Raw genomic sequence first — 18275 nt, forward strand, 5'->3', positions numbered from 1 at the left:
GTCCTCTCACCTTAATAAGGATGGAAAACCATATCCATATCCATACAGGGATATGGATAAGTATACAGATACAGGGATAAGTGTACAGATAGATAGTAAATATATGAGCTTAATTACCATATGCACTAAATACAGGTACGGATATAGATCGGATATCACACACATATATATATATATAGATAGATAGATAGATAGATATAGGAAACAAATTAGAGATTCAAATAATACTTAAAAATAAGCTTTTCTATCACTGTCTTTGTAATCTATGGATATATTGATACAAATTCGGATAATATTTTTTAAACCATACCCATATCAGCATAAGATTATCGGGATACAGATATCTACATATAAAGATGAATAATCAAAACTAGACTCATATAGGGCAAAGCTAGATACCAGACCTAATCGGATTGGATATCATCCAACCTATTGTCATTCCTACATCTTATGGCAGTAAAGCAAAAATTTCTGAGGATTAAGCTGTTTCCTTCATCACTCAAACATCCAATATTAACTGCATTCATTCAATATTAACTGATCAAAATTACAGTTATCTCATGTACCATTTTTTGTTTTTCGCAGAATTAAGCATTACATTGGTTAATTTATCTTCATACAGATGGAGGAATGGAAATGTGAGAGGTAGTATGACCTGAACCTTGAGTAGTTCTAGATTTACAGCTCTATCATAAGCTTGTAAGGTTCTTGTTTGTAGGGTTTGATCTAAACAACCATATAGGGGCACAGGAAGTAAACTCTCTTAATAGCCTTATCTTTCTCAAAAAAATAAAAGAAAATAAAAGAGAGAGAAACAAAGAAAAAAAAGAAGAAAGACAAACATAGAACTTGATAATTTGGGAACTTGATAATTTGGCAAGCCGAGACTAACAGATAATTTGGATAGACAAAAGAGAAGAGAGAGAAAACTCAAATTCTTTTTCTTTGGTTTGAGACTTGGAAGAGAAATTCAAGAGGAGATAGAAAAGGTAAAGGACAAAACGTATATATTGATAGTTACTCTCTCTAATTAATCAAACAATCTTTAAGCTAAGAAAAAGTATCAGGAAAAAGAATTCTATATAAAGATAAAAATATCATGGCAAGGAATGAGAAAACAGTTGTGGTCCACGACCTTATAAATAGATAGATATCAATTCCATTCAATGTTGCATCAAAATTTTCAGAAAATATAAATCACAAACTTTGCAGGGGGGTAGTATGTCTCATTTAGTATCCAGTTTGAGTAGTTATGACGCTTAACAGGAAAAATTAGGTACTAGGGAGACTGCAGGACAAGTAGAATACTGAAATATTTCAAATTCCTGTCCTACAACATAATGGAAGTTCACATAAAACTATTCTAGAGGTATAAACATGTTACAAATACCTATCAACATCTATAGAAAATAATAAATATTAGGTTCAATGTCCATCAAACCTCTCTTCCCATGCTTATAGTATCTGCAGATCCTGCTAGGGGAAAAGCATCCTCGATCAATCTTTCAATCCTCAGCTAGTGCATGACTTTGTCAACAATAGGCATCTACATTTCCAGCACAATACCAATAAAATCTTTCATGGCTTATTGTATTTCACCAAAACATACCCTCTCTGAAATATAATTGCTTTGCCCCTGCAACAACTGTTATGAATATGCTCCTGTGTTGTGTATGTCTAGTTGTCTATACATGTAACTTTGTACAAGCTTACTATACAAAATGGAGGAGTCCATCATCAGTCACTGGATTCTAATTAATCTGCCATTACTTTGGCTGCCATTTAGAGGCTATCTAAGAACCATTTACCTAGCACGTTTTATCAGTCACGGCACATATATCACAGATGGCACAGTACCATCTTTTTTTTTCCTGTTAAATTTCCTGGTTTATCAAGAAAAATGAGAGATGCCTGGAAAGTCATTGAATCTGACATGAGTAATACTTGTTTGGCCACTCCCAATTACCAGTATTACCAGTAGTCCCCACAAGAGCATGAACCTGAGTTAAAATGATGGAACCGAATTGGATCTCTAAGGACAATCTCCCTCTTTTCACTCTCTGAAAACAACTTCAACATAGTGTGGCAATCTCTACATACTACTTGGTTCTTCATCACCCGTATAGAAACCGATGCAGGTAGAATAGACATTCCAAGAGCCACAGCCAACAACTCATCATGGCTGTTCATTAAACTCTCATTCCATTTATTGCTTTGATACTCTAACTCCAAAATCTTTAATCCGGAATGAATAGTCCTTTGTTTTACATTGGCTAACATTTGCTCCAACTTCTGGTAAACTACATTACTCTCTCGATAGAAATTTCTTTCGATGGCAAAAGAATGAACTGATGCCCCAATTTCGATCCAACTGACAGCAGATTCCTTGGTCACTCCTCGCTCTCTCATCAATCCTCTTGTTCTCATAGCCAAAGAGATTTTCCCGACATCCAAGTACAAATTGTACAACAGCGTATATGATGTAGCAGCAAAGGGATCTAGCATCATTAACCTCTCCCCAATACCTATACTTCTCTCCATGTCCCCATGAAAATGACAAGCCCTCAATAAGGTATGCCAGACCACTGGGTCATTTTCAAAACCTGAGTTCAATACAAAGCTCTCCGCATCAGCCAGCCTCCCAGCACGACCAAGGAGGTCAACTACGCATAACTTGTGCTTCATGTTTGGAGCCAATCCGTAGTATGTCATCATGTTTTCATAGTACCTGCAATTAAGGACAAGATAAAAGATTTTTTTCCCTATGTTAGATGTCACTTGATAATTGCGCAAATAACTGGATAACCATAATATATAAGATGGGTGATGCACCCAGCAGTCAGGTTATTCTGACTACTAATACAGTTGACAAAAAAAAATATCTCTTGAGACATTCCAAATCACTATTTCTTGATGTCAGAATACTTGAAATTTGATGGCTAGATTATTCTCATAGTAGATTTTGAGTGCCATCTGACTCAAACCCTCCACCTTTCTCATCCGGGCTTGGGACCGGCATTGGCAGTGTTACTTCAAGCCTCATCTTGATCTTATTACAAAATTGTGGCAATTTTTAATATTTTGAATAGATTAGCTTGAGTGGCGCACAACATGCTTAATTCCCAGCTTAGCAATATGATTGTTCACTGTTTTTCTTACTGCAAACAGAAATATTCATCAAAAAGTGACCCAAAAAGGTCCATAGATTATGAATTATGTGTTTCTCTACCATCTTTATCAATGAAACTGGAAAAAGGAATTGTTTTTCTTTGAATAGGAAGGTAATTGGATCTTTCACAAACTTGGCATCTGATCCACTAAATCACTCATTTTACTTGTTCAAAGACATCAAATGGCACCTACTTGCTTACTTACGGGAACAAGTATCATACCTAGGTATCCAATCTGATACAGATAGAGTTAGAAGTACCAATGATTTTTAGACTACAGCTTTTGATCACCCAAACTATAGGCCTTTGCTTTCTTTGTTGTGTTTGACCACAAGTCTGCAAAAGTGGAAGGGTCGTTATCTCGCACATGCCTAAGGATTCCTCCTTATCATTTGCCCTCATTTTCATATTGAATCCTTGAGAAAGATCTAAAGCTAACATATAGCCCGAGCATAAGTAGGGAAGTGATCCAATCCTTGTGGAACACTGAAGTCCAATTTATAGTCCAGCATTACCAATGAAGCCTTCTCATCTTCATGCAAGGACTCTTTGTATCAGCATAAGAGATACAAACATGCCAGAGAATTTACTTACCAGCTTTAAACTTACGACTGTACACAAAGGTATGAACTTCCTGCACAGAATTAATGGCCCTATGGAACCAGAAACTAAAATGGAGAAAAGAAGCAACCTACTGCTTAATGTCTTATGAATGAAAAATGTATTGAAGCATGGAGAGAGGATTTCATACCTCAATCCTTCATCCACTAGTCCTCCACATTTACAAGCAGTAAGAACGGCAACAAAGGTCATTTGGTCTGGCATGACCTTGCATTCCTCCATCTTCTGGAAGAGAATTAGAGCTTCTCTTTCATGACCATGAAGAGCATAACTTGAGATCATGGCAGACCAAGTAAAGTTATCTAGGCACCCAATGTCTTGAAATGTCCTCACTGAAGCCTTGATGTTCCCCGTATTGGTATACATCTTAATTTGTGAATTACCACAAACAGTGAATTGATCAAGTCCAATTTTCATTGAATAACACTGTATCTGCTGGCCACTCCGCATAACACCCATGTCCGAACAAGCATTCATCAAACTCGAAATCATAAATTGGTCAGGTTTTATTTCAAGGGACAGAAATTCATTAAACAAGTGCAATGCTCCTTCAAAATGCTCATTGTGAGCATATGCAGTAATCATTGATGTCCAAATGAAGACATCTTGCTTAGGAGTCAAATGGAAACATCTTAAGCTGTCATCAATCAAACATGAGTTTGAGTACAAGGTTATTAGTGCACTCCCAATGAACTCATCTTCTTGAAGCCCATTTAAAATAACATGGGCATGAATTTGTTTTCCGCATCTTATTTTATTGGTTAGTTTACAAGCTTCAAGTACACTCTTGATGGTGAACTTTGACGGCCTTATTTTTCTCCTTAGCATTTCAGAGAAAAGTCCTAAGGCTCCAACTCTGACTTCATGGCACGGTTCGTTCCCCAGTCGGGAAAATCCAGCAATCATGGCATTGAACACTACCACACTTGGATTTGGTATGCACTCAAAGGCCTTAATTGCTTCCTCTAATCCACCATTTTTTGCATACATGTCGAGCATCGCACTGCCCACAAAAAGATCCAAGTCTAATCCAACTTTAAGAACACAGCCATGTAGCATCCTTCGAACTTCTTCAGAATCACTGAAACCTGAGCAAGCCTTGAGAATCCCACCAAGAGAAAAACTGTTTAGCTTCACACCAGATCGGTGCATCCAAACAAGAATATTCATTGCAACCTCTGGCCAACCCATTCTGATGTAAGCCGAAAGCAATAAGTTCCATGAGACCTCATCCAATTCATTGGCACGATCAAACACCATCCTCACTTCATCAATCATGCCACACTTTGAGTACATGTCAATGAGTGAATTGATAAGGAAAGCTCGCTGAGCCAACCCACAGACCACAGCCAACCCATGAATCACCCTCCCATTCTTCAAGTCCCCTGCTTTGCCACAAACACCAAGAGCACCAGCATAACTGAACCGGTCAAGGCTAACCTCGGAGCTCCGCGCATATCTAAACACATCCAAAGCCTTTTCACAACAACCGATTTGAGAGTACCCAGACATGAGCGAATTCCAGGTTACCACATCTCTAACAGGCATTCTATCAAATAATTTGAGGGCATGCACCAAGTTGCCACATTTCAAATACATGCTGAGGAGGTTGTTGTGCAGGAAAATGCCGGGCCGGTAAGAGGTCCGGATCATGTGGGAATGGATCAACTTCCCAAGGATCAAAGACTGGGTTTTGGCGGACAACTGCAGGAGGTCTTTGTAGGTTGAGGGCTCCAAAACAAGATGACCACGATGGGACCGGATAGGCGTTGGGTTTGGACTTGGATTTGCGGAGAGGTGGTGAAATTTCTGGGCGGTGGGAAGGATTTGCTGCACTCTGAGAAGCCTTTCAGGCGTTTGTGAAATCATCAGCATGGATTCTCCGGGCATGATTTGGAACAACTAAAGTATAAAAAGGAGCAGTACCGCGCAGACTTAGGAAGTGCAAGAGACTTTAGTCCCACATCGCGCGGACGAAAAAACCGAAGAGCCCACATCGGTTATAAAACGAGATAGATGGCATCTAATCAAAGCATACCTTTCTCGGCCTTTTGGCTAAGATCAAGTGTAGTATCTGTTCTTATCAGTTTAATATCTGATACGTGGGCCATCGGCCCACCACGATATTAAATTAATTTCTTTTGGGGGAGGGCCCACCTCACAGTAGCTTGCTACTGGGGCCCTCAGGGCGTGACCCATGCGTTGCACTACTGCACCGGCTTGGCGCACCCCTTCTAAATCATATGATCCAACTTTTTAATATTAAAAATAAATTCTTATCGAATTTCTATTACATAATCGCACGTAGAAAATTTCCAGAGATCCATCTCTTTGATGCACAAACTATGTCATGTCGTTAAAACATCAGGAAGGGATGCATAATGCATTCCTAGGATTTTACCACCAACATCAGGGAAGCATTCTTGCCCAGGCAAAGGTCCTACTGTTCCATTCCTCTCCACCTTGACTGGATATTTCATGAGATGCCCCTTCATCTCCTTGTCTTCTGGAGACGAGTAGGATTGCCAGTTCTCGCCTGCTATATGATTCACTCGCTTGACGCATTCAACCGTCTGCGGTTCACGGAAGCAGTCTTCAAGCATGCCTATGTGCTCAGCCCACAGCGACATTCGGTATCCGTAAACCTGCAACAAACGTTCAGCACATAACATATCAGCATTACAGCTTTTGTATTAGATGTTGTAATGAAGCAAGAACAAGCAAAACATATTCTAGTAAAAGAAGAGGGAGGACCTGTCCATGTGGATGATTGTTGTTTCTAGCCCATGTATAATGTGGTTGGTAAGCACCCATGGCAATTTCAGTGTCCCTTGAGCCTTCCATGGATCTTTGGTTAATGTTCGCCGATCCGATGATTACGTATTCATCGTCGACGATCATTCCTTTGGCATGCACATATATCATAAATCTGCGAAACTTCTGAGAGGAATTCTGGAAGGAGAGACTGAGAAGTTTTACCAGGTCTTCTCAAATTTGAGTTCTATTTACGTACTTCTTTCCATAATCAGATGATTGAGCTACGTACCAGTGCAGAATTATCATTAGAATTGTTTGTGGAAGATGATGCATTTTCCTTGGGCAAGGGTTCACGCTTTCCTAGGCAATAAAAATTCAAGTAATCCTCTGGGTGGCTACTTTCAGAGAGGCCTTCTTTCTGGAGAGTCTCTGCAACAATTTTATACATCATAGACATTGTTTGTCCCTGCCAAACATGATTGATCACACACTAGCATATCATTAAGCTTAGATAAAGGTGATAAAAGAGAAGCAGATACTCAATTGGTAGATACGCTATTGGTATACTAAAGTTCATAGAATCTGGCAATCTGCAGTATCACACAGTTTTACTAGTTAAATTATGTTTTTGTATGCTTTTGTGGTAATTCCATAATATTTGACATCTTTCTTAATTCCTCTCATCCTGAACATTTAAAATTTCATAGTTATTTCAGATTTATTATCAAAATACCATGGTTTTAGCATTTCCCTCTAATTTTCCACCCAAGCTTTGGACTTTTAAAAGCTTGGTCAAGTGGTAGCTTAAGTTTTAGATTAGATTTAACCAAAACATCATTCTGTTCATGTTCACATCATCTCATCACCAGCATATAAGTAAAATAAAATTTGCCAAAAATTTCACATTTTGGTTTAGTTAGGTATCATAGTAAGAATCAAAGCAGTTGATTTAGAATCTTGTACGTGGACTATCACACATTCACCTTTATTAAGCATGATTTACATTCTCTATGTGAAATATCATGCTTATATAGTTTCGAATCTCGTTAGACACATCTATCATTTAAAATATAAAATCTCCACTTGTTTAAATTCAGGTCCACTTTTTGTTTAATTCATCAAAGTATCTCAACCTAGAAGTGAAGATGAGTATCAAAAGCACTAGATAACATGATTTAGTTCTTAAATAACTTAAACTTTTAGAGCAGTCGATAAGCTAACAACCTTTCAAATCACTGGATAACATGATCCGGTTCAAAATAAAGTGTCCGACTATATACAATATTTAAAATCTCGTATGAATCATTTAACTGGGCACATATATCCTTACATAAAAAACAACAATAAATTTCTCATATCTGCCCAAAAATTCTATTCTCTAGCATAACATAGAAAGTATTTCAATAATAAGATTACTAAAGAGAATCATGATAGAATAATGCAAGATGGAAATAAAACCTGCCAAAAAAGGATTTCTTGCATAGCGGCAGTAGTTGGATTTCCTTCGGGCCACATTGGTATCACAATGTAGACTGAGAAACGTTCTCTTGCCTTAATTTTGCTTGCAATCTTCAAGGCCAATTCCATAGGTATCAAGTTATGTGCACCTGCTTCCATGAGAAATAACATCATAGAATTATGTCCAAATTACCAAATTAAATCCCAGTCAAAATGAGGTGTGTATTGCAAAAGGAAAAACTCTTAGTACAATAGATGCAATTCATGATCATTTAAAAATTATTTTGTACAAGATAAAATTTCAAACGTAAATGAATCTATAAGTGGTTACTTCATGCAGTTGCAGAATTATTGATATCAAATAACAATTAACTAAAAGGATCATGTTTCTGAATATCCAATTAAATTTTGTCAGCACGAAGAACTCAATGAACTAAACGACTTCAATATCGAAGAACAAGAGTCTGCCTGTTCAATACTATGTCAAAATTAATGCAAATTCACATGTCATTTTTACAGATCTCTTTTCTGTCAATACTGTCTGAAAATGCAAACTAAAACTTACCTGCATTATTGTATGATGGCCAGCAATAGGAAGATCCAATAAAATACTGATTTTCTATGTATATGAAGTGTTGCGCAGATCTTATTGCTTTCACATAGGCGCTATGTATGCTCTTGTCTATCTTCAAATTTTTCGCACAGCAAAGATTCTGCAGAAGTATATAGAAGAGCTTAGCAGAATTATCTACACAAATCAGCAATTATATGTATTCATGTAATACAAGATTATACAAATGAATTAGTTTGAGATCAAGAAGAAGAAAAAATGTCCAAGAATTTTATCTACAACTTTGGACTAACCTTTGACTCAGCCTCCTGAACAAGCTTGGGAAATCCTTTTACTGATCCTGAATCTATAGACCGAAAAACCTAGCAAAATAGGAATAGTTCAGATGAAACAAACGAACAAACAAACCGAAGTGCAGATCACTGTGAGAGTTATATAATGATTCACCTGAACATGCCAATTATCAGGATCTTGTTCATCAGAAACATGAGCATGCGACTCATCAGAAGGTGAAATAATCCATGAAATGCGATCGATCTTTATCAAGGTATCGTCATGCCAACTTGTTACTTTTGTAAGCCTGAGTCGCCATTTTGTAACCTTTCGCCATCGTTGTTCAAAGTTTGTGAGTATATCATAAGCTGCTGGACCATCAATTTTGCAATGTAAATCATGCCATGGTTGTCTTGGTCCTTGGGTATTAATCTACAAAGATTGTGGAGAGAAAACTGTCAAAAATAATTTATGAAACAATAATGGCAAATGAGAGCATCTTAGGACTCTATAGAGAAATGACTCATATAAACAATGCATAAAGTAAAAGGTAGAAATTCCCTTCCCTTTCTCCACGAAATATCCCTGAATGATACAGTATGTAGTGGCAAATGTGTTTCTTTTGCTATTCTCACTGATTCTTATATAGGTTGTTACAAAAAAACGGTTGATTTTGGTTCAAAGCTGCTAGTTGACATACTTCTTCCCTTGCAACTTGCAATAATAGAGAATAGAATAATTAGAAAATCAGAAAAATGCATAAATGTGATATCCTGTAATCTAATATGATGGTAACAAGGTAATCTATTCAACGTGGAAGTTATTTAATGAGAAGTTACTGTTACAAATCAGATCTGGACCAATCTAGATCTAAGAAAATTGTGAAAATTTATATGGAGATAGCTTCGGAAGTTAGAATTCTAATTGATCTAGTTTCATGAGAATCTGACCTCTAGATAAAAAGATATTGATAAAATAGTGGAGCAAAATCAAATAGGGCAAAACGGTAATTAACCGACATTACGACAGTCGTCGGAGGGTGGCGAATAGCCAAGGGTGGTGGTGGACGACCGTAAGGTAGGGTGGCTACTGGTAGAGGAAGATAGCTAGGGTTTGGAATATCGAGATGCTTCTATGGCTATAATCTACTCCTAAAAGGATAAATACGATCTAACATCTACGATAAAATATAAAGACGAAAATATTAATTTGGCTAAAGTCAGATTCATTCCACGACTCCCCTAATCAACACATGACTATTCATATTTATAGGAGTAAAGTCCTAATGGATCGGATCCATATGCGGATTATCCGATTTATTTAAAATTCAAAGTAATAAGATAAAGCTAACTAACCAACTTGACTCGACTTAACCCATGTGGTCGGATCGTAACAATCAACTATGCTTTCGACACATTTTTCTCAAGGTGACTAGTATGCAAGCTGGATCTTTTGATTCACATCGTGCTCATAGGCTCACGAGTCTGCATATAGATACAACTCAGTCCGATAGCCCAGGCCCACCGGTTCATCCCACTAGTTGTCTTCGAGCTCCAAGTCATGCTCATGGCCTCCTAACTGGTTCGCGCAACTTGATTGAACCGGATTGCAAAAATTTAGCACGCTTCAAGATTCGTGCACTTCATCTCTCCCACTCAATACTCAAAAACCTAACCATATGGCTAAAATTAGATTTCGACCTAAAGGCATCGTTATGGCTACATAGGCACTAGCACCGGCTGGGTAAGGTTGTGGATCTCCTGTAGTTGACCTCTAGGTGATCCTTACGGTGGCAGAGCAGCGACAAGTGACAGTGGAAGCCAAATATCTAGCATGGGCTCAGGTGGTTGTAGCGACGGTCGTGGTGCCTCGTCGACGAGTCCCCCGGCCCACAGCAGCTATTGTTGGTGGCCATAGTCCCACTACCATGGGGCCAGGGTGGTAGCGAGGCTTGCGAAGGCCACCCCGATGTGTCTTCGCTCAAGCAACATCGTCGTGAGCGTGGCTATCTAATTCGGCCATGTGGTAGTCGCCGGCGGCTGTGATGGCCACCATGGTCTTGCAATTGGCCAGTGGGAGCCAATCCAGGCTGCCTATGGTCGCTGGAATGTTGGACCCATTGCCACCTATCACGATTTTGCTACATCTAGGAAGGTCGTTGATGGCACTCTTCAAGCCTCCTATTGCTGCTGCCGCTGGCCTAGCTTGGGTGCAAAGGTCCCATGGAAGGGACTGGACATGGCAGTGGGGGCTAAAAGCAACTGGATGGCCACCAGTGGGAGGCTAGGGTTTTCGGCCCTAGCTCCCACCACAGATGGGAAAGATGACTCTAGGGACCATCTTTGTCGACTACGGGCTCGGCCCGTAGGGACAGAAGGCGCTCCTCCTCAACCAAAGGAGGGGTTTTGGCCAACAGTTGGGTCTCATCTCCACCTCCCTCATGGTTTGAAGTTGATAGCCGTGATTGGGCTATTTTTGCCATGGACAACGGTGTTGGTAGTGCAGGTTAGTGGAGGGCAGCTAGTAGGGCCTGGATTAAGTCCTTAATGGCAAGCATGGATCTCCCTCGAATTCTTCTTTGACTCGGCCGAAAATTCTTTAAAAAATGTTTTTGTCCACGTTAACGGTGCGTCGTTTACCAAAGAAACTCCCAAAGGAACAAAGATGAGTTCTTGGTCCTCCATGGTCGCTCTTTCCTCGTTTGTCTTGGATCGCGTGATAACTATTGTCCGAGGAACGTTGGCTCTAATACTAATGTTATAAACTAGATCTGGACCGATCTGGACATACAAAAATTATGAAAATTTATATAGAGGTAGCCTCGAAAGTAAGGGTTCTAATAGATCTGGTTTCATGAGAATCTAATATTTGGATGAATAGATATTAATAAAATAGTTAAGCAAGGTCAAATAAGGTAAAATAGTAATTAACTGACGTTGCACCGGTCGTCAGAGGGTGGCGGACGACTAAGAGTGGTGGTGGACGACCATAAGGTAGGGTGGTTGCTAATGGAGGAAGATGGCTAGGGTTTGGAATATTGACATGCTTCTACAACTATAATCTACTCCTAGAAAGATAAAAGCGATCTAATAGGTTCGATAAAAGATAAAAATGAAAAAATTAACTTAGTTAAAGTCAAATTCATTCCACGACTCTCCTAATCAATACATGACTACTATTTATAGGAGTAAAGTCCTAACGGATCGGATCCACATGTGAATTATCCGATTTATTTGAAATTCAAAATAATAAGATAAAGCTATCTAACTAACTTGACTCGACTCGACTTAACTCGATTTAACCCATGTGATCGGATCGTAACAATTACTTTAACTATTAAATAGTCAATTTTGCTATATTTTGAATAAAAACATAGTGGTATACAAAGCTATCCTCTAACTAGAAATCTTGGATGTTTAAGGAGAAAAAAGGACTATTTACTAATATCTTTGTTGACTTCTGTCCATGGTTGAAACCTAAAATTTACAAGTACTTGTGATCTAAGTCTAGAAACTACCACTGTAGCAACTATCAATCTAAACATCCAAATGCTCCAAACTTCCAATTTATTAGGCTAATGATTATGAACATGGGAATAAGGAGTACATGAGAGAAAGGGATATGAAAAATGAAGAGCTAATTTGATTATAAGATCATATAGCGGGACGATAAGTTGGGATTTGCAAAGTCACAACAATATTTAATCCCAAAAACTGATATTAATGATATTGGAAAGGATATATTAGATCAAAGAAATCCTTGAAATCATTCGGCATGAGGCGACCTCGTAAAAATCCTATCACCATTCATTAGATTTGCATCAACATGTTAGAGATTGATGATGACCATGCTAGTAGAGATGTCCATAGAGGGCTCAGAATAGAAGTAGATGATCAATAAGTGGCAAAATACTGATTTCTTTAAGACTATCTGATTCCAAGGGAAACTTTGATCGTTAATAAGAGGCAGATATATCTGAACTGAATAATCAAAGATCATTCAAAGTAATTGATGTGTAGTAACCTTTAAAACTTAAAAAGTTGTGATGATCAACATATTTTAATGGATCAAACAATTCTTTAAAATAATTCTTCCAAAGCATCAATATGGATTACGAGGAATTCCTTTACGTTCAGAAATATAAGAGCATGTTTTCACTGCAAGCAGTATGTGAAGCCTCTGGAGAGACACCTGAGAGCATTGCATGAACAGTATATCCATAACATTTGCAAGTTGTGATCTGACATGAGAAGGGAAAACCAAAACTTACAGGAAAAGTAGGATTGTGAATATCATTTTTAAAGACACTGTCAAGATCACTGAAGAGTCTGTGTTCCGGTGTGTCGTATCTGCCATCGCATAAATCTAAACCTCCGATAAACGCAGTTATCTTGCGATTGTTTCCATTGTCTTGTTCTTGTGTGTCAACAATAACACATTTCTGATGGTGGGTAAATAAAGTTCCGACAACCTGAAATAGAAATACTGGATGAATAGAAATGAAATACGTAAATAAAAGTTCCATTTAGGAATATAATCAAAAGCTTTAAGAAACTCTAGGATTATTTAACTTGTTGGCACTGATTTCATAAACTAGATTGATGGATATCAATTGTAGCATTTACTACAAGAATTATATTCTTCTCTATAACTAAGAGCTATTGTTATTCATATAGGTTCATAATAAAATCTTAAAATAGTAGTTTTAGGCTCTAGCGCAGATTATTTCTGCAATTTGAGTCTATGAAAACATCTCTTCATTGTCAAAACAAATGGCCCTTTTCAAATATTTAATTAGTTAAGCATTAATTATTGTTAACACCTTGTCTTTTTAGACCTTCGCAATTGTCAAATTAAATAAATGGAATGTTCTTCTTTACACTAGATCACCAAGGTTCAAAGGTGTAAATGACAATAAACAAAAATACAAGCTGTTATTTATAAACTTGCCTTAACTGAACATTCAAAAGGTTGAAATTTATAAAACTTCAAACTGATTATGTGATGCACAATATAATACCACACAGTATTCTTCTTATATATATATATATATATATATATTCTACTGTACATATATGAAGTAGGAGGTCAAAAGGATTAATGGACTAGAACTAGATTAGAAGATATCCTATACTGTTAAACAATAGAAAGCTTTAAATATTATATACTATAAAAGAGGATATATAAGCAATTTTTTGTTCCTTTAGAAGAGGAAAAAAAAAACGAAATACTTCCTTACCTGTTGCTTGAAAATGCTAAGTTTGTTGCTGGCATATCGAGGAGCCAATGTACAATTGACACTTGAATGCCTAAAAAATTTTCGAGTTTCTTCATCATGCGTATGCATCACGCCATCCTGCATTCAGCCTATGTTATTTCAATCAGGACATTCTTCTTCTGTAAGAAGAGAACGAGAAAGAAGAAAAGGTTCTGATATGTCTAACAAGAAAAGAATTCAAATAGTTTCAGGACAATATCTTGAGACCGAATATAAGAGAAAAAAAAAATTTGTAAGATAAAAAGAAGTGCTACCGTTTTCAAGAGAAATTTATCGTGTGATGTTTTATCATCCCAAATCAACATAATAACACGAACTCCCTCTTGCGTCTTGTACTTCAACAGCTCTCCCAGAGATAAATCCCCTCCATTGGGCAATGGCCTTGTTGGCTCCCTCACAAGCTTGACAGGATGATAGATTGACCAGCCAACTATATAGATGAGGTGATGAGCTTCAAGAATTGCATGGCAAATATCCTCCCAACATTTATTTTGCACAAAGGCCTTACCACCATCTAACTCAATTTTGGGAATCATATGATCAGGAACATGAGCGTCTTGATATAGGGTAATGCTCCCTCCTCTACGAAGGGGGAAATAAGCATTAGGCACACCAAGGTATTCTGGACCAGCACCAACCCCACCTTTGTACAAAGGGATTTCCTCTATTGGCCTAAACTGCAAAGATAAATGTAGCTCGGGATAAGGCTTCATAGGATTGCCATATTGATCAACAACCGGAAACCAACCATTAACTGTTGTACCACCGGGCAGAATCTTCTCAATAGATATCGTTGCCACCCCAATAAGTTGTGCTCCAAAGACATCGTTGTCTTTAACTTGAAACTCAATTTTATCAACAGGATGAGCTACAGGGACATAAAAGTGTTCCTCCCATTTTGGCTCCTCGGAGTTGGAAATGATTCTAGTTTGAGCTACCGTTGCTCCTGCCAGACAAACTGACACATAGGGATCACTTGTTATGATCTTCCGCCTCCCTCTGTGCTTGTCCGATTTCTTCCATGGCGGTGGCCCACAAGCTCCATAGGCAGTTAAACATCTTCTTATTCTTTCTGTCATCATGTCCATGTTGGGGAGAGCTCTTGCTTCTAGTATCAAGATGTCCAAGTCACCATGCAGAAACCTGGCACTCTCAGTTTCACAAGGCTCTCTTTTCATGTTATCCAATGCATGAATTGAACCAGTGGACATGGAAACTTGTCACAATCTATAGCAAAAACACCTGCATGGAAAATCCTTTGTTTTACAGAAGTAGCTGCTCACTTGATTAACATACGTCAAAATTATATTGCCATGGTTAATATGACAAAGAGCACTAAAGATCTATAGTTCAAGATTCCTTTTTCTGATGTAATTTCTTTCTTATCAATTCAAATCATTCCAAAGATCTGCATTTAAGTGCCAAGCTAAAAAATCTCCAATTCTAAGATGCAACAAACAGTAGTAAAATCCTGCGGATGCAACAATATATAAATCGGGATAAAAGAATAATATACAAATAAGAAGACTCTGGAGACATAAAAAAAAAGTCTATAAAATGCATGTAGATCAATGATGCCTCTCCATGGAAACAATAAAGGAATAGCAAATCTATATTCGAGAATCAAGAAATAAGTTAAATTTATAGTCGCTACCATCACCCGAGACTTTCTCTTTATTCTCTAAACAAGATTGGATAGAGAGCACACGTAAAATGAGAAGTTTAAATCAAATTAGCAGTTGCAAATATGCGACATAGTAAACAAACCAAAACTACAAAAAACTTGACAATAAGCATGAACAACACCACAAGAGTTTCATTCTTTTCATCGTTTAAAGCTAAAAAGTACCCAAAAACTAATAATAAGATAAAATAGACAAAATTGACGTCAAAATCACGAACCTTTGAGAACAACAAAAGAGCTAGTTGAGAAGGGAAGGGGTAAAGGGATTGAGAAGAGATTGCAACAAAGGATTAGGGTGTCAAAACTATTGGGATTTGACTTTTATCTTTGAGGCTCGGAGAAGGTTGAGCGGTTTCTTCGCCAGTTTAAATGGCAGGAAAATATTGAATCCATTAAACCATATAAGTCACTTGAATTTTTCCTTTCTCAAGGGCAAATTACTCTCTCTCTCTCTCTCTCTCTCTCTCTCTCTCTCTCTCTCTCTCTCTCTCTCTCTCTCTTTCTCTCTCTCTAGACCACAAGTTATGCGATTTGTAAGGGATATCAAATGAAACTCACTAATTACCATGATGTGTGGGCAAAAAAAAATTTCTGTATATAAAATGATAATCCTATCCCTTGATAGATTGGTTTGTATTGAATCACTTCTCTTAAAGAAAACCTGAGTATCATTAATATTGGACAAAAAGTGTTAATAAATTGCAATCGGCTTAATGATATAAAATAGAGTTCATGGTGTAACTATAATTTTATTTTCAAAACTAAAGGGATTAAAATAAGATTAGTAAGAGGTGATTTTGTATTGTTTTGTGAAGATAATTAAATTTTAGTAATATCGTATTTCTGAATTGAACAAGTAAGTGCTAAAAATTTTACACCAATTAACTACTACCACGAACGATAACTAAAATATACGACCACAGTGGGAGTCGAACCCACGACCTTCTGATCCGAAGTCAGACGCGCTAATCCACTGCGCTATGCGGTCCGAGTACGGAACTATGTTCAATTCAATAATAATTATTATATTTAGTCTAATCATTCAAGTTTGATATATGTATATATATATATATATATATCCCTCTCAAAAACACTTATTTATTCATGGGTATCTCTTAAAACCTTTATTGATGAAACTTAAATAATTTAATAGCAAAAAAGATAAAAGTATCATTACTATATTTTTTTTTTTTGTTTTTTGTTTGGATCTAGTGCTCCCACATAAGGGCATCTTTGTTGTTTTATCTCGAAAATGCTTCATATAATAATATATAGAGTAACAAAAATAACTGGAAGGGCATCTCTAAAAAAACAAAAAAAAAAAAACAACAATATGTTTTGAAGGATATTCAGGCAAGTACAAAATTTGTAGGGATATTAAAGTAAATGACAAGCTTTTTGAGGAGTATACTATTGTGAACCAGGTTAAGATGGGTTTATTTGTAGATATGGTGGTAGTGGAATTAATAGAGATTGTGAGATTTATAGGATGTGAGCGAAAGAGATAATGAAGATGATAATGGCGTGGGGTCAATTTGTGATTTAGAAAGGAAGAAGGGGAAGAAGATGGTCGACCCTAAAGAAAAGGGGCATCGATAGATGAGGAGGAAAGAGCTAGCCAACGACTAGGATTTAAAGGAGAATGAAAAAGATGGCCAGCTCTACTGAACCAGGGGGATTAGCAGTCAAGAAGAAAGAGAATGGCGTTGGCTTGACAGCGTCGGCCTTACATCGAAAGAGAAGATTAAGAGAGATGAGGTAGGAGATAATAGAAATGTTAATATATTTCCATAATCCCAAATAGTTGCTCTTCACATACTTAGAGGCTAACAAAAATTTAAGAAAAATTCAAATTAATCCTAACACAACGACCTCAGTGTCAAACCTTAGCTCAACGTTTGAACGTCGTTGGACGGGCTGCACTCTTGGGTTCGCCGTTTGAACGCCACTAGTCGGTATTCAAACGCTAGAACTCGAGAATTCTTCGACGGGGCTGTGGCGTTCAAACGTCAAGTTATGACCGTTCGAACACCATAGCCTAAAACTACTGCTGCTGAAATAAAAATCCTAATAATAACTTAGTTCATCCCAATGAACACAATCTCCTTTATAAGGTGACCTGATTGGGCTCGAATCACATCTTATACATGAAAAAAAGCCTATTTTATTTATCTATTTGCTCTTTATATAATATCTCATATAAAATCCCATAAGATTCATAGCACTAAACACTTTATCATTAGGGTCCCACTTTGATAACCCACATGTGTTATTCATGAATATATGGATTACTTACCACATTAAAGTTCCTACCCGTTTGGTTGAAAAAGATGAGACATACATCTATGAAGTAGGGATCTCTTATTCATAATATGTAGTTAGATACTATCTAAATCTAGTATGACAAATAGTATAGGTAATATCAATCAGAATACCCCTAAAAATAATAGAACAACTACTCTT

At 37.3% G+C, this 18275-nt stretch overlaps 2 protein-coding genes and 2 non-coding genes across 4 annotated transcripts; 1 reads left to right on the forward strand and 3 right to left on the reverse strand.

Annotated features, from left to right (window-relative positions):
• Positions 1 to 1213: 1213 nt before the first annotated feature.
• On the reverse strand, positions 1214 to 5743 carry LOC140772245 (pentatricopeptide repeat-containing protein At3g13880-like). Its single transcript, XM_073114222.1, has 2 exons — positions 3922 to 5743; positions 1214 to 2728 (listed from the first exon to the last, which is right to left on the reverse strand). Exons 1-2 carry the CDS (start codon positions 5679 to 5681, stop codon positions 1972 to 1974), a joined length of 2517 nt encoding a protein of 838 aa, XP_072970323.1. The 5' UTR covers positions 5682 to 5743; the 3' UTR covers positions 1214 to 1971.
• Positions 5744 to 5825: 82 nt separating this feature from the next.
• Positions 5826 to 6025, forward strand: LOC140772763 (U2 spliceosomal RNA). The gene has a single exon (XR_012106340.1). It is a non-coding gene; the product is annotated as a U2 spliceosomal RNA (small nuclear RNA).
• Positions 5848 to 16047, reverse strand: LOC140772641 (phospholipase D delta-like). Its single transcript, XM_073114804.1, has 11 exons — positions 16031 to 16047; positions 14383 to 15599; positions 14090 to 14206; positions 13121 to 13321; positions 9025 to 9282; positions 8871 to 8939; positions 8572 to 8719; positions 8007 to 8155; positions 6838 to 7014; positions 6546 to 6743; positions 5848 to 6436 (listed from the first exon to the last, which is right to left on the reverse strand). Exons 2-11 carry the CDS (start codon positions 15337 to 15339, stop codon positions 6140 to 6142), a joined length of 2571 nt encoding a protein of 856 aa, XP_072970905.1. The 5' UTR covers positions 15340 to 15599; positions 16031 to 16047; the 3' UTR covers positions 5848 to 6139.
• Positions 16048 to 16726: 679 nt separating this feature from the next.
• Positions 16727 to 16800, reverse strand: TRNAR-UCG (transfer RNA arginine (anticodon UCG)). Its single transcript has one exon. It is a non-coding gene; the product is annotated as a tRNA-Arg (tRNA).
• Positions 16801 to 18275: the final 1475 nt, after the last annotated feature.

Source organism: Typha angustifolia, chromosome 12, assembly GCF_048772165.1.
Source record: "Typha angustifolia cultivar Huaian chromosome 12, ASM4877216v1, whole genome shotgun sequence".
In the NCBI taxonomy this organism is placed as follows: Eukaryota; Viridiplantae; Streptophyta; class Magnoliopsida; order Poales; family Typhaceae; genus Typha; species Typha angustifolia.

Bases quoted from the DNA above. Each gene is read 5' to 3' on its own strand.
- LOC140772245 (XM_073114222.1), bottom strand. From the start codon at position 5,681: ATGCCCGGAGAATCCATGCTGATGATTTCACAAACGCCTGAAAGGCTT. The intron at 2,729-3,921 runs GTATGAAATCCT...CCTTAATTGCAG, and splicing joins CTAGTGGATGAAGGATTGAG to GTACTATGAAAACATGATGA.
- LOC140772641 (XM_073114804.1), bottom strand. From the start codon at position 15,339: ATGTCCACTGGTTCAATTCATGCATTGGATAACATGAAAAGAGAGCCT. The intron at 13,322-14,089 runs GTAAGGAAGTAT...TTTCTATTTCAG, and splicing joins TTAGCATTTTCAAGCAACAG to GTTGTCGGAACTTTATTTAC. The intron at 6,437-6,545 runs GTCCTCCCTCTT...CGTTTGTTGCAG, and splicing joins ACAATCATCCACATGGACAG to GTTTACGGATACCGAATGTC.